General features: G+C 33.1%; 1 protein-coding gene across 4 annotated transcripts in view; it reads right to left on the bottom strand.

Moving 5' to 3' along the window:
• Positions 1 to 16,921, bottom strand: part of LOC145284740 (lymphocyte-specific helicase-like) — a 208,632-nt gene that overhangs the window by 95,447 nt on the left and 96,264 nt on the right. For all 4 annotated transcript variants that reach the window (XM_080133683.1, XM_080133684.1, XM_080133682.1 and 1 more), the window contains exons 8-9: positions 9,289 to 9,372; positions 4,621 to 4,761 (exon numbers count right to left, since the gene is read on the bottom strand). In XM_080133683.1, the coding sequence (XP_079989809.1) occupies positions 4,621 to 4,761; positions 9,289 to 9,372 (225 nt within the window). The remainder of the gene's footprint in view (positions 1 to 4,620; positions 4,762 to 9,288; positions 9,373 to 16,921) is intronic.

The following is a 16,921-nucleotide window of genomic DNA, read 5'->3' as shown; positions in this document are numbered from 1 at the left end:
TTAAACTTGAAAGTACTATTTAAAAATAGCACAGATCAATAAGTGCACTAGCACCAAAATACATTTCACTGTGTTTCGATCGACGAGATTCCATGAGGTACATACACGCTAAAGTCTTTTGTTTATCGGCACAAGTGCTAATTATGACCTTAAACTATATCCGATGGTGAGGCCCCAGCTTGCGGGCTTTGAGGAGTGTGGAGCCACCCTTTAATTGCCATTGCTCCCAGGTCCACTCTGACCTGGAGCGGTAGTACCTGTTAGGGTCCCAACTATGGGTTAAATAGAAACCGACTTGAAAAAACAAATATATTCTATTAAAAAATTGTTTTTCAAAATCACTGGATTCGGCATTAAATAACCTGAAATGGGTTGATATGCCATAAAACAAAACCAACCAAGTGCTAATTTTGACTGTCACCAATTTTCCTTCAAAAAACAATTAGAAACTTTTCAAACATTGGGCAAGGCACTTAAACCATTAAAAAAAAAAAAAAAAAAAAAAAAAAAAAAAAATGGTAATTGTTTTTGTATTTTGTTATTTTTTTAATTTTTTTTTTTGCCGGATTTAACAAACAAAATGATGAAAACAAAACAAAAAAAAAAAAAAAAAAAAGCAAGCACTAAACTTTGTTAAATCCGGCAAAAAAAAAAAAAAAAAATAAAATACAAAAACAATAAGAAAAGGGTATCAAAACATTAATTAAACTTGAAAATAAAAATAGCATGGATTCCATTTTGACTTTCACCAATTTTCCTGTTAATAATTACATAAACTCTGGCAAAAAAAATCATAAAAATCGGTGAAGCTTAGATAAGTTGGTCTGGCAGATGAGCCTAGTTCTGACATTGGAAAATTTAGGTTAACAACTGGTGAAGCTACCGAAAAGTAACCCTTTTGAACAAAGATGGATATAAACAATATTTTTTAAATTAATTTCTTAATTTTACTTAAAAACAAAATGTAAACATATATAAACAAAATATTTTAGAAAATAATTTATTAATTTTAAATAAAAATTGATTATAAAGAATTTAAAAAAAAATAATTATTGAAAAATATTGCAAAGTGTTTACATAGCTGGTTCTTTGGGATAATAGAGGCGCCTGAAACCTCCCTTCCAAAATGAAAAAAGCTTTAGTGTAAAGTTTGAAACACAAGTAGTGGCTAGTTAACTTAGAACAACAAGAGTGTATGGCAGAAATTCTTCAGGGTTTAAATGTATTGTAATGCTTTTATGGTGGTTGAAAAACGCCATATTACTTCCTATTTATTTGCCTCCCCACAAGGACAGAGTTAGACACCAGGTCGGTTTTTAATGTAGAGAAGCATTTATTAGCAATACACATGAAGAAATTTTAATGACTTATATTGGTATATATAGAAAGAGCTTGATAAGCTAAGAAAGAATCTTTTTAAATTTTTAAAATTCAATAAGGAAGTTATGACTATTTTTATGCTCTGCACGTTTGGATATTTTCCCCTCTTTAATATCATATGCGTTTTGTCACATTTTTTGCACTACTTTTTCAGTAAAAATGCTATATCTTTGTTAAAACAGAAGATTAAGCAATGAAATTTACCATAGAAGTGTATTTTTGTGCAAGTTAGAGAACTCAAAGTTGAATTGTAATGCTTTTTATGTGCCAAAAACTGAAATCGAAATCTAGGATTGGTTAAAAATGAATATATTGCAATATTTCTTTGGTATTATTGTTACCCCTCCCCATCTGACCACCTCTCCAAAATATGTGATTCTACCTTTATAGACAATTGCATGTGAACTTGAAAAACTTTAATAAAAGATAAGCAAAAATCATTTTAGAATTCAATGTAAAATGATTTCCCATTTTGAATCATTTGAGCGTTTTAGGGCAGTTACCCCCCCCCACCTTTACCTATGATAGATAAATCCTGGGTGTTTTTTTTTTTATTGTTGTTTTCTAAAAGGCGATTATGCATGGTTTTAAGAGGGTCTTTGTGCAATTATGAGAAGGTGGGGAGGTTACCACTCTGACTTTGAGTTAATGATAGGGCTAAGGAAAATTATGTGTGAACATCCTAAAGTCTTGATAGAAACAAAACAAACACAATTTTAGAATTTAGAGTGGGGGTTGGTTTCACATAAATGTAAAATAATTCACCATTTCAAGACGATCCTAGCATTTTAGGACAGTTGACCAATTTATTTTTTTATGGGGATTAATCATGTGCACTTTTCTTTAAATGTTTTTTATGCTTTTTTTTTACGCTTATATGAGCTTACAGAGGAAGTTTGTTTAGTGGAGAGCTCTGCCACTTGTACTTAGTGTTATTGTTAAGGCTAAAGGTCTTAGGAGGAGGCTTGCCACTCATAGGATTAGACATAGAATTAAACAAGTTTTTTTTTTAGTTTTTTTTTTTAAGAGGGTGTTTGATATCCATTGTGAAACTTTACAAGAATTATGACAAACAGACAAAAATAAATGTTATTTAAAAAAGTGACGTCCCTCTAACAGAAGACATGATGCTTGGAAAAATATCAAGTATTTTTGTCCCACCTATTTAAATATAAAAAAAGAACAAGTTTTTGCTAAAGCTGACAAATTGTTAAAAATTTTGAATTAATGTTATTTTGATTTTTAATTACATTTCATGTCTTTTCCTACCGTTGTTATTTTTTAACTGAGCACCTCCTACAAATATTTAAATATTGATTATTATTTTTTTTTTTTTTAATAATCTGTAGATTAGTTTCCATTCGATAATTCACTGAAAATATTTTTTAAGGGAAGAAAATTAGAAGTGTGTACCATTCGTACACGTAAACCAAAACAATCGTTCCTAGACACGGTTCAAAAGAGAGTCGCAAATCCGATAGGCCCTGAACTGGCATCTAAGCTTCAGCCTCTGTCCCATCGACGAAACGTTGCATCCCTCTGCCTGTTCTACAAGTATCTTAATGGTGAATGCTCTGACGAACTGCAGACACTTGTGCCCCTACGACATAGACACCCTCGACAAACCCGACAGGCAGCTAAATCCCACCCCCACACAGTAGAGATCTCTAGATGTAAAAGATCTTTCTACTCCGGTAGTTTCTTCCCTAGAACCGCTAGACTCTGGAATTCCATTTCAAGTTCCTGCTTCCCCAACTGTACTGACATGCAGTAGTTCAAGTGCAATGTGAACCGACATCTTGCTGCCCAAATCCCAACATAGTGCTCCAGTAGTTGCTGCCCCTGATAGTAGCCCCCTACACCAAAGTGGCAATGCGCGTTGTTTGGGGTGAAAATGTAATTAAAAAAAAAAATTTTTTAAATTTAAAAAAAAAAAAAAAATTTCCCATCTTCGCTTATTCAAATGTTTTAAAATTTACTACTACCCAATTTTTTAAAATATTTGTATGGTTGATAACAAAATAGTTCTAACTAAACATGTAAGAAATTTTTTCATACCCGGATTTTCAATTTAAAAAAAAAAAAAAAAATCGATCTGGAATAAAAATGAGTAACAAAAACAAAACGTCTGTTTACGCCATGCTATTGCTGTTATTGCTAATACTACAGAAGTCTTGATTCAAATTCATAACGATTTTTTCGGATATTATGTTTTTAAATTGCTACGTACCACTAGAGAAAACACTGTTCAATCATCTTTTTAACGAATAAACATAGAAAAAAGATTGTTTTATTTAATAGTGAGTGTCCAAAGAAATTTTTTTTGAAAATTTTCCATACTCGTCATTTTGAAATCTTTTTTTTAACAAAAAAAAAGAAAAAAAAAAAAAAAACGAGAGGTCAAATAAATTTCGGACACTCAAAATTATTAAAAATGACATCTCTTTTAGCTAATTTCCAAATTTCATTAAAAAATTCTTAACAAACACGGTACGAATGTTTACAAATACCGGGGGGGGGGGAAATCTTACCGAAAATAATGTTTTATGATGATCACATTTTTATCTCTTTATTTGCTTAAAACTCTAAAAATATATAATGTATGTTATTATTTACTAATTCATTCGAAAGTAAATTCATTTCTGAACAAAACAGTGGTATTTTGAAGACTTAAAGTGCTTTGGTTTTTAAAATATGACTATTTTAGCAGAAACCCCTTGAAATCTGTGATTATCCATAGTGTTTTATCGGCCATTGCTGCACTTATTACGAAAAAACGAAATGGTGAAATATGAAAGCAAGTTAGGCTAAAAGTAAAAAAAAAATTTTTTTTTAATTCAAAGAATTAAAGAAAGAAAAAGATTCCAAGAAATTTCAAAACTCATTAAGATAAATAAAGATTACCTTTAAAGTAGTTAATAAAATTCTTGTAAATCATTAAATATGTTATGAAAAATTCTGAGATTTTTATCAAATTTTTGACAACATTAATCTCACTTCAAACAAACAGTTCAACTTAAAAATATAAGAGGATCGTAATAAAAGAATCATAAATCTAAGGTATCTTTTAACGATGCGATTCCGATTCCCCCAAAATACACGATTCTTACAATTAACAATTTCGATTAATCGTCCCCCCACTAGTTTAAAATGTGGAAAAAAGCAGACTTAACTTTAAATGCAATTATTTTAAAGATGGGAAATATTTAACAGGTGCAATAAGAGAAATCAAATCCTTACCTTTAACCAATTGTAACCATCAATTTGGTATGGACGTAACAAGCCACCTTCAAATAGAAGTGGTTGAGAAATTGGGACAAGTTCGCCATTTATTTTTCGATCATATAATGCATTAGTGGTTTCATATAAATATTTATCTTCCTACAAAAAAAAAAAAAACAATTTTAAAAGTAAAATTAATTCAAACTAATATTCTGTATAAGAGAAGGTTTTTAAAATGTTCTTGTTTTATGTTATTAATTTTTATTCTATTATTTTTTAAATTAAATGCACTTATATAAACAATGAACAAATTTTATGACTCAAAATTACTAACCCCCCTCCCCCATATTTTTGAACTTTATATAGCAATACACATGAAAAAATTGAAATAGCTTAAAATATTTTAATATTTGTATACATAGAAAGAGCTTGATGAGCTAAGAAAAAATCTTTTTAAATTTTAAAAATCTGATTAAAATTAAGGAAGTTATGACTATTTTTGTGCCTCACACGTTTGGATATTTTCCCCTCTTTAAGACCATATGTGTTTTGTCACATTTTTTACACTACTTTTTCAGTAAAAATGTCATATCTTTGTTAAAACACAAGACTAAGCAATGAAATTTACCATATAAGTGTATTTTTGTACAAGGAATCAGAATATGCGACTGAAAATATCCAAAAGTTCATGCTTTCCAAATAATCTGCAGTAAATGTGCTGCAATTCCTTAAAAATGCCATGTATCCATAAACAGAAAAGAAGTTGGAGAACTCAAAGTTGAATTGTAATGTGTTTTATGTACAAAAAACTTAAATCTAAACATAGGACCATTTAAAAATGAATATATTGCAATATTTCTTTGGTATTATTGTAGATTAACACCTTCTGTTTAACCCCACCCAACCCCTTCTGACCACCCCTCCAAAATGTGATTCTACCTTTTTAGGCAATTATGTATGAAATGCCATGAAAAACTTTAATGAAAGATAAACAAATTATTTTAGAATTTAATGTAAAATAATTCCCCATTACAGGTCTTCTAGCGTTTTAGGGCAGTTAACTGGGCTTTTTTTATGGGAGATAAATCGTGTATGCTTTTTGTTTTTTTTTTTTTTTAAGTGTGGCTTTAAGAGGGTTTCTATGCAATGAGAATATGGGGAGGGTTGCCATTCGGACTTTGAATTAATTGTAGGGCTAAGGAAAATTATGTGTGAACATACTGAAGACTTGACAGAAACAAAAACAATATTAGAGGGGGGGGGCGGTTAGTTTCACAAAAATTTAATGTAAAATAATTCACCATTTCCAGCATTTTAGGACAGTTAACCAATTTATTTTTTATGTCCATTTTTCTTTAAGAAAGGATCTATTTTTTGTTTTAGACGCTTGTATGTGGCTTACAGAGGTATTTTGTTGGGGGAGGGGCACTCGAACTTAGTGTTATTGTTAGGGTTAAAGAGTTTTTTAGGAGGAGACTTGCCACACATAACTTTAGTAGGTGGGTTGCTAACAGTATTTTGGGTACTCCTGCAGTATTTTACCCACCGATTTCACGATCTTAGCCGGAACATGGCGAGTGGTACGATACTCTATCATCCAATCAGGGCGCTTCAAACGAACGCGCAGCAGACGAATAATTTTCATTGAAATTACACACATAGCGTTTCATTTCAGTTATTTTATTGTTCAAAGTAAAAATACACAGCCTTTCATTTCAGCTATTTAATTTAGCGATAAAAAAAAAAAAAAAAAGGAAGCTGTTGGAAACATATTTATGCGAATTTATGTGGAGACAAAAATTTGGACACAACCCTTTTGTCTCCATAATAAATCAAATCGCGGAAGGCTACCCGGTTGGGAAGGAGCTTCTTTCCACATCCTCTGAAAACCCTTTGCTCCCTACTTTGCCTCTACAGTCAGTAGAAAATCTTCCAGTCAGAACTAAAGATAAACAGTAATTGTTGTCCCCCCCCTACAAACATTACTGAAAAAAAAAAAAATACATTGTTTTTACTGTTTAATAACGTTTTGTTAAAAACAAACAAACAAAAAAAAAACATTGAAGTGTTTATTACTGTTGCTTACCCCCCCCCAAAAAAAAAAGCTATCGGAAAACAAAATGAACCAAAAAAAAAAAAAAAAATATTCAACAAAATAAATTTATTTTACTTTAAAAACACTTACGGTAAGTGTTTGTGATTTATTTTATCACAATTTTTTGTATTAATTTTATCCATTTTGTTGTGTGTGTGTAATATCTTTTCCTTGTAATGTTGTTGCTATTCACATACTTTTAGCGTTCTTGCACCGTAGCTCCGAATTCTCGGCTTTCGTCGGCGTTAACGCCGAAAGCGTTCGTCAACGCTCGGTTAAGATCGTGAAATCGGTGGGTAAAATACTGCAGGAGTACCGTATTTTGTTTTACTATTTATTTTTAAGTCATTATCAAGACTTCAAATATTTAAGTGTCAACTAATTGACATTTGTCTTGTTCTCAGGAAATGCTCAACAGTCAACAGTATTTGTGCATTTGTATTACTTGCCATAGAGGTACGAAAAAGTTGTCCAAAAAATAAAATTATAACAAATAAATGTTATGCAAAGCATGTTTTTATTTAGTGAACCATGTTTATTCAGCTCCAAAAACATAGTGCTTACCGATGTATTGGAAAGTTAAAAATGGTGGCCGACTATCTCTTTCACACGGTAAGTTTAGGAAAACGAGTTAAAAATAAAAAAAACTACACAAAATACTGTTAAAAACCCGCCGAATATATATCTGCCTATGTCACGGTAACATATATTGAGCGAGTTTCTAGCAGTATTTTATCTGTTTTTTTATTTATAACTCATTTTCCCAAACTTACCGCCTCAAGGAGAGAGTTGGCCGCTATTTTAAATTTTCGAATACATCGGTAAACACTGTTTTTGGAGCTAAATAAACATGTTACATTAAATATAAACACTAAAAACATATCCAGTTAGGTAGAAAAGTAACTTATCTTGCCTTTGATAACATTTATTTGTTATATATTTGTTTTTTGACAACTTTTTCAAATTTATGTCTATAGTAATAAAAACAAGATTTTCATACATCTTTTGATTTTGAAAAAAACATTTGTGGCTGTTCGCAGTAAAACATTGTTTTAATTCGTTGTTCAAAACTAATGCAATGAATAAAAGTGCATGCAAGCTATATATCTACAAAAGTTTACTTTGTTTTTTAACCATGTTTTTAAATTTGACCAGAAATGTGAGAAAAATGGATTCATAATGTCGAATTGGTTGGGATTGTTATTATACATTCTGAAAACTGAATAGTTCTAAACTAATGTTATTCTGATAACATTCTCTAATTAAACATATCAGAACATTTATATTCATATTTTCTTAATTCGTTTGTGAATAAAAATTAAAGAATGCGTATTGTTTATACTGTGCTATGACTAATACTACAACTGCTGCAGTGCTACTAATACTAACTTAATTTGACCAAACTCGAAAAATAAACATTTTTTTCGGGTAGGTCCTTTTAAATTATTATCAATTACCGCGGTCCTACTCAACATAAAATAATACTTTTCATTGATAAAGATAGTAAAAAGAATGATTTATTTATTAGTGGGTGTCCAATGAAATTTTTTCAAAATGTTTGATACTCATCATATTAAAGTCTTATTTTTAACACAACAAAAAAAGAAATGGTCAAAAGTATTTCGGACACTTGACAGTATTAAGATTAACACCTCTTCTGATTTGTTTCCAAATTTCATAACGAAATTCTTCATACAATCATGGTACAGGCCTTTAGTAAACAGGGAGGGTCATTATAAAATCTTACCGAAAACGCCATTTTATGACGTTCACATTTTTATCAATTTATTTGCTTAAAACTCTTAAAATATATAATGTACATTCATATTTATTAATTCATTTGAAAGTATATTCATTTCTGAACAAAACAGTAGTAATTTGAAGACTTGAAGTGCTTTGGTTTGAAAAATATGGCTATTGTAGTAGAACTACCTTGAAATCTAATTATCCAAAGCGTTTTTTTCGTCCGTGTGTATTACTTCTTTATACAGTCAGATGAATATGAACAATAATCCTTTGGAGAAATAATCCCTATTTACTTACTTTTCCACAAGAGTAAAATTAGACACAGAGTTGATTATTTTTTGCTTGTTTTTTTTTTTTCTTTTTCCTTGGGAGGGGGGGGGGTCAGATCTCCAAAAAAGGACAAAAAATTTCTCCTCTGACTGAGAACGGAATAGATCCTAGTCCAAAGCTCAAAAGTGAAACCAAGTCATTTTTTATAATTGTGCAAAGAAATTGTTTCTCCGAAAATTGTAGTTCTTTGAAAACAGAGGCAAAATAGTTCTCTTAAAAATAGTAATTAAAAAATAAAAGGAATCAAACTTAGGTGTCAAAATATAAAATAAGCTTTAAAAACTGTAAAGGTTATTTTTGTCAACAGTGACAATCCTAAAATAAATCATTAAAATATTATTTCAGGTTTTTAACTAAAAATAATTTAAGAAAAGTAGTGTTTTTGCTTTTTAAATCCATTCATAAAATTTTAAATGTTTTAAAATTGAATGATTTTCTTGTGCAAACAAAAAGTAAAATCCTTTTTAAAAAAATAATTAAGTAAAATTAAAACAGGAATAAAATTAAATACTTACAAGTTCTTCACTACTTTGAGGTTTTTCGGTTTCAGTTTCCTTGCAGTTTCCTTTCACCTCAGTGAGTTTCATTTTCTTAGAATCCTTAATAAAAAACAAACAAAAACAAACCATATCAAGACAAATAAGAAAAATTGTCGATTTATAAAACTTTGTAGCATAATTATTTCATTAAATGACTGACAAATCTTTATCACTTTACAAAGTTAATTTCTTGAAAGGAAAATTTTAAATAAACATTTCATTACGTTTCTTATAAATGTTAAACTAAAATTTTTGCATTTATTAATATAAACAGATAAATATTAACATTTAGGAAATTTTGATACAAATTCATTTTTCTTTTAAATAAGACTATAAAGAAATGAATAGAAAGAAAATATTAATTCACCTTAACAATTGTGTGAGAGCGGGGTTCTTAAGAAAAAAAATTTTTTTTTCCAAAACTTTGGAGAGGAGATTTCATTATTTGAATTATTCACACTATGGTTTTCATCTTGGAGATTATTTTGAATGTTTCAATTTATGTAACTGACCTTCTTCAGATGCATTTTGTTTGTTTGTTTGGGGTTTAATGGCCTCATCAACCACTTTAGGGTTGTTTTTCCTATTTATTTTGTGAATCATTTCCTATACTGTTTTATTTTCCAGAAATCATGAGTTCCTAATTTCTGCGCTTCAATGGTGGTGATTTCAGTATATTCACTCTTAGCTGTCGCTACTTCTTTCCTACAATTACTTCTAGCTTCTATATACTTTGTCTGTTTGTACAGGACTTATGCTGAATAAATCTACGATATGCATGTTGCCTCTGAGCAATGGAAGCTGCGCATGTAGAAGTAAACCATTGGGAAGAATGGGGTTTGCTACAGAATTTTCATGTAGGAACATGTGCTTGAATTGCTGCTTTGAACCATTCAGTAGTCTCATTTGCACACTATTCTGCAGGAAGAAAAAAAGATATTTCTCCATAGGACATTTCTGATGTGATCTCTAATGGCATCCCAGTCAACCTTATTTTAGTACCTTGTCATTTTGATCAATGGCTCTTCAACTTGGAGTTGAAAGTGTAGAGTGATGTCTATCATTATCACAGCATGATGAGCATTCCCGAGTGGGCAATGAGCATTTGTTACAATTCTCAGGAACTGTTGTCAGGAATAGATCCAGAAGTGAGGCTTACTAGTCCTGATGATCTGGGAGACGGGTTGGGAATGTTACTTTCTGTGTTAAGGAATGGTATATAGCAAAGTTATAAATAACGCTACCAGCTGTGTCAGTGTAGTTAGAGAAGCCAAGCCTATTTATGTGGTGGGCGTTAGATCACCAAATACATGTATTTGGGTGCTAGTGTCAAGGGAGAGTGCTACAACTATGCTGTAGACAGACATGATTGATTATAGTACAGTCCTGGGTTGATGGAGAGCAATAAAGACAATACAGGTAGCTAATGCTATGTTGTAAAGTTAGTTTAAAGCACATGAAGGCCTGGTCACCTGATTCTAGTTTAGATTCCCTAGACATGGGGAGGGTGTTACGAATATAGACTCCAAGTCCGTGCATGTGTCTGTCAGAGTCCTTACAACCAAGTGGAAGATAACCAGATGTGTTAAAGATGTTAGAGGGGATGGAGGAGTGCAAGTTAGTTTCACTAAGTGCTAAGATATCTTGGAAGTTTGCTAAGAGAAATGATTCTACATCATCTAAGTTAGTTCTAAGTCCTTGGATATTTGTAAATGCAAGCTTCAAGAGAGGAGACAAATTATTTGAGTGTGTGTCTGGTTTGAATGTTTTTTTGGATTGAGCTGTTATTTCATTTTATTTCGTAGTTTTAGATCTAGGGTGAGGTGCTAGGCAAAACGGATGTGCATAGCCACAAACATGCAATACGAGTAGACCATCAACCAGCTCCTTATCCATAGGTATGTGGCCTCGGGAATGCCCACCAGAGATGAATGACATGGACTACAAACATCCCGATACTATACAACTGATGATAGAACAGCTGCTCTAAGTGCTACCAAAGAGTTAGGGTTCTTGTACTGTCAGTCGGAAACAGCAACTGTCAAACCGGTACCCTCAAACCTGTCCGACAGGAGTTGTCCAGTCCAATCATGTTAGCATATATGGTAAACAAGCACTCCAAAGATGCCCAGGTATAGGAGAAGGGAATAAGGCAAATGTGAAGGACGGCATTCATGGCCCTAGTCAGGAAACAAGGTTAAGCACTGGGCGTCTCTAGTGAGTCCTTGTGGCCACACCTCTGCTCCTGGTTAATAGGCAAAAGAGTATGGAAGTCGGGCAACAGGCAGAGCCTATCTACTCCTTAGGCAGTTTAGGTTTGCAAACCAGTATTTTGATCAAGTCACCGGCTGGGGAGGTTATCATTCAGTACTGAGGAGGCCTCCCCCTCCCGTTTGGTGCCAAGACATAGGAGGTCAGTGGCACAGGTTTACAAATCGGAGTTTTCCTTCTCCTAGATGAATGACCTGACCAGATCTACTGGTCCATCAGCACCGAGATTGTTTTCACTGTGCCTGATTTCAAAGCTAGATATTTCTATGCTCTCGCATAGATAGTTAGAATTAATAGAGTTAGTATAAAAGAATAAGTATCTGTTCCTCAGAATAGGAATAATATTGGAAGATGTGGTTATGTTTTTAAAAGAGATATGTATGAGTACAGGGTGTAGATTAAAGGTGAATATCTACTAGGGTTAAGAAAAGATCAAATATGGTTTGTGGATTAGCAACTAATTGGTTGATTGATTGATTGATTGATTGATTGGTTTTACGGCATATCAACCTATGTGGTCATTTAATGCCGGAGTCCTTTTTTTTTTTTTTTTTAACTTTTTTTATTGGGAGGGGGGGGAATGACTTTTTCAGCCTTTCCTCCCTTTTTTTATAAAATTGAACTAAGAAATTAAATGTTGTATTTATACATGGATGTGTATATTTGGGTGACTTTAAATTTCCTTAAATTTTCTTATATAAATTTACTTTCCTTAGGTATGCTAGAATATTTGCTGAGTTGACCTTTTCAAAAAGGTCTTCCATATTGCTTTCTGTATAATATAATTTTCTAGTTGGGGCAAGGTCATCACACCCAACTAGGATATGTTTTACTGTGAGTGTCTCCTGGCATGGGATGCACTCTGGCGCCGATTCTCCATTTAGTATATAAGAATGAGTAAAGTTGGTGTGCCCTATGCGCAGCCGAGTCAGTATCACATCTTCTCGGCGTGATCTCTTGATGTCCGGACATCGTTCCTTAAGTTCAGGTTTGATTGAGTATAATTTGTTGCCCTCTTGCTGACTCCACCGCAGTTGCCATTTTTCCTGTATGTATGCTTTTATCTGGGGTCTAAGATCAGTATGTGGAATCTTAAAATTGTCAGTTGGAAGGTGAGAAGATCTTTTTGCAGCTATATCTGCCCTGTCATTGCCTTTGATCCCCACATGGCTGGGGATCCAGACAAGAATAATGTTTTTAGTAGTTGAAAAGATATTGATTTTTTCTATTAATTTTGTTGTTAGTGGATTTTCTTGTTTTTGATTTTGTATAGATAATAGGACTGATAGAGAATCTGTGAGAATGATGAAGTTTTTGGTGGTTTCCTCTGAAATTATGTTGAGTGCTAGATCGATAGCTATAGTCTCTGCAGTGAATATAGATGCTTCATTTTGGAGATTTCTCTTCATTGTGGTTTTATGGTACGTTGCTGCACATCCAGTGTGATTGTTGCTTTTAGACCCGTCTGTGTAGATAAAGGTGTAGTCTGAATATTGTAATTTTAAATGTTGAAGTTCGTCGTGGTATTCAATAGGGTTTGTGATAGATTTGGACTTTTTGTTTAGGTTGAGTTTTATTTCAACTTGTTTCATGGTCCATGGGGGTGTTTTAGGCAGTATGAAGTTGTGAATGCTGGAGATTGGAATTTTCGATTCTTCAATGCTTTCCTTCATTCGGAGCCCGAACGTTTTGATAGTTTTTCTTCTCATGTTAAAGAGTTCTTCATATTTAGGATAGAAGGTACATTGGTATGCAGGGTTGTTTGGGCAAGACTTCAGTTTCAGTAAATATTGAAGGGCTAACTTTTCTCGCCTTAGATCTAGTGGGGGTTCGTGTGCTTCCGTGTATAGACTGTTCACAGGGGAAGTTCTGTATGCTCCTAGGGCCAATCTTAGGCCAGTATGGTGAATAGGGTCTAGGCTTTTTATATATGATGTTCGGGTTGATCCATATATGAAACAACCGTAGTCTAGCTTTGAGCGGACTAGTGCTCTGTAAAGTTTAAGGAGTGTTTCCCTGTCTGCACCCCAATCGGTATGTGCTACCACTCTCAAAAGATTTACAGCTTTGTTACATTTTTTTTTCAGATAGTTTATGTGTGGGATGAATGTTAACTTTTTGTCAAATAAAATCCCTAAGAATTTGTACTGGTCAGTAACGGGTATGGGCATTCCTTCCATGGTTAGGACAGGATCATTATGCATGTTCTTTAGTTTGCAGAAATGCATGCATTTCGTTTTTCTTTTGGAGAATCTAAATCCATTCTCTTCCGTCCATCTCATTACTTTGTTTAAGCACAATTGAAGCTTCCTTTCTATTATAGATATATATCTAGATCTACAGCATATTAGGAAGTCATCCACATATAGGGAGCAATCTACCCCAGGGTTAAGGTTTTTTACAATGTTGTTAATTCGGATACTGAACAGGGTCACTGACAGTATACTCCCTTGAGGTACTCCATTCTCTTGTTCTTTCAAGTCCGAGAGAGCTGTGCCAACCTTTATTCTGAACCGTCTATTTTTTTAAAAATTTTCAATAAAAATTGGCATTCTGCCTTTTAGTCCAAGCGCCTTTAGATCCCTTGTAACACCGTACTTCCACACAGTATCGTAGGCTTTTTCCATGTGCTGTTAAATGTTCCTTCCTTACAAAGGCTTCTCTGATGAAGGTTTCAAGTCTGACTATGTGGTCTATTGAACTTCGGTTTTTCCTGAATCCTGTTTGAAATTCTGTAATAAGATTCTCTGTTTCCAGGAACCAGATTAGTCTTTTGTTTATAATCCTTTCCATGGTCTTACAAATGCAGCTTGTTAGAGCTATTGGCCTGAAATTCAATGGATCTGAGACGTTACTTGATTGGGATTGGAGGTTTGAGTTTTCAGATTTGGGGATTGGTATTATTGTGGCCTCTTTCCAGGTCTCGGGTATGTTTCCACTGGACCATATAATATTGAAAATTTCAAGTAGGTATTTCATTGAGGTTTCTGGAAGTTTTTTGAGGATTTCATATGGAATTTCATCGGGCCCTGTAGCTGTGTCATGGGATTTGGTTAGCGATTCTTTTAATTCAGGCAAGGTAAGAGGTTGGTTGTATTTTTCAGTATTTTGTGATTTAAAAAGAATTTTCTTTTTCTCTTCCTTTTCTCTAATCTTTTTGAATTTCTCTGTTTGTCTGTCACATAATGAAATTTTTGATAAATTATCTGCCAGGTTATTGGAAATGTCTTTTTGATCGGTGTATATTTTGTTGCCTTTAGAGATGTGGGATATTGGTGTACTACTACACTTTCCTTCTATTTTCCTCATCATGTTCCAAACTGTTTTCGCCTTGGTATTCACATTAATTTTGGATATATAATTTCTCCAAGTTGTTCTTTTGGATTCCTTTATGATTCGTCTGGCTTTTGCTCTGTTGTTTTTGAAGAAATCCAGATTTTCGCTTGTTGGATACTTTTCGAATTTTCTCAAGGCAGCTCGTCGAGCTCTGATGGCTTTTCTGCATTCTTTTGTGAACCAAGGTTTGTTGTGATTGTTGGTTTTGGTTGTTTTCGGTATGGTATTATTTGCTATGTTTGTGAGTGTTTTAATGAAGTAGTTCAAATGGTCATCTTCATCATTCTTTTCGATAATTAATTGGTTTTTGCACTGTTCCTGGAAGTCTTCCCAATCCGCTTTATGTAGGTTCCATTTGGGTGTTTTTTGTTCAGTGCTAGTACTTAGACTTTCCAGGATGATTGGGAAATGATCACTCCCACAGGTGTCATTGTGTACTTTCCAGTCATAGTCCATATATATGGAAGGATCACATAAGGTAAGGTCAATGGCGGTGAAAGTACCTGTTGCTGGGTACATATAGGTGTAGTTTTGATTATTAAGGAGGCATAGATTATTTTTATTTATTATGTTTTCTATTTCTTTTCCTTTTTTATTTGTTTCTTTACTTCCCCATATTACATTGTGACTGTTGAGATCTCCTAGTAGAAAAAAGGGTTTAGGGAGTTGTTTTATTAATTGAGTTATCTCAGTTTCGTTGATTGTATCTTTTGGAGGGATGTATATTGAGCAAAGTGTTATAGTTCTATGTAGAGTCACTGAAACTGCAATTGCTTGCAAGTTTGTGTTTATATTTATTTGTCTTTGAGGGACTTCATTCTTCACAAGTATTGATGTGCCTCCAGAAGCTCTGTCCGTATCTTTATTTATGTAGTTGTAAGATGTGTAGTGTTTTATGTTGATGGTATTATTTTCTTTCAGAAAGGTCTCCTGTAGACAGACAAGTGCTGGGCTCATATTTGTTATTAATAATGTGAGTTCATTTTGGTTTGCTTTTATCCCTCTGATATTCCATTGTAATATTTTGTTCATCATTTGGAATTGTGTTCAACTTCCATCGTCTCCAATCCCTCAAATCTATTTTCTGTCGGAGTCCCTGTTCGAGATATAGATCGGGATCTTTCTTTTCCTGTTTTTGTTTGTTTTTTTTTTTGTCTGGGGGGATTTTTGATTCTTTTCTGGCTTGTGATGTGTTTGATGGTTGTTCGGTTGTTTTTGTAGAAATGGTTTGTGGTTTTGTTTCTTTTTGTGGTTCAGTAGTGTCTTTACTTAATATTATCCTTGGATTGGTTGCAGACATTGCACTATTCATTTTCCTCATTTCTTCTAATAGTTCTTTCATTTCCTTTATTAGTTTGCTTAGGACATCAATTTTCTTGTCAGTTGTATCCGTTACATGTATATGACCATTTTGATTGTTGATTGGATTAGTTTTTTTTGTTGCATCTGCATATGTTTTAGTTTCGATGATTTTCCTGGCCTCTGGGTAGGATATATTTTTTATATGTTTTAGTTTGGTCACTTCTTTTTCTCTTTTCCATATTTCGCAATATCTAGAGCCAGCGCCATGGTTTCCCAGGCAGTTGGCACACTTGAAATCTTTTCTGCAGTCAATGTGTGGGCCACTTTCTCCACATCTTCCACACACTGGTAATCGTGTGCACCGATCTTGATGGTGTCCAAACTTCTGGCACTTGAAGCATTGGAGGGGGTTTGGAATATAAATTTCTACATTTATTTTCATATATCCGACTTTCACTTCTTTGGGTATGGTGAGGGAATCGAAAGTTAGTATATATGTATTGGTATCGATTTTCTCACTGTTTTTTTTAATTTGAACTCTGCGAACATCTAACACATTCTGTTTCTGTAAGTTTGTCCTGATTTCCTCCAAGGGACAAAGTGCAAGTTCGTGGCTTTTCACTACTCCTTTGCAAGTATTTAGGGTTGGATGTCTGTAGCATTTGACTTTGATGTTTTCAAATAATTTTAGTTTCAATAT

Source organism: Euprymna scolopes, chromosome 9 (assembly GCF_053919585.1).
Source record: "Euprymna scolopes isolate OS-2025 chromosome 9, ASM5391958v1, whole genome shotgun sequence".
Classification (NCBI taxonomy): Eukaryota; Metazoa; Mollusca; class Cephalopoda; order Sepiida; family Sepiolidae; genus Euprymna; species Euprymna scolopes.
The sequence above is the reverse complement of the archived record's forward strand: the minus strand, read 5'-3'. Positions and strand labels throughout refer to the sequence as shown.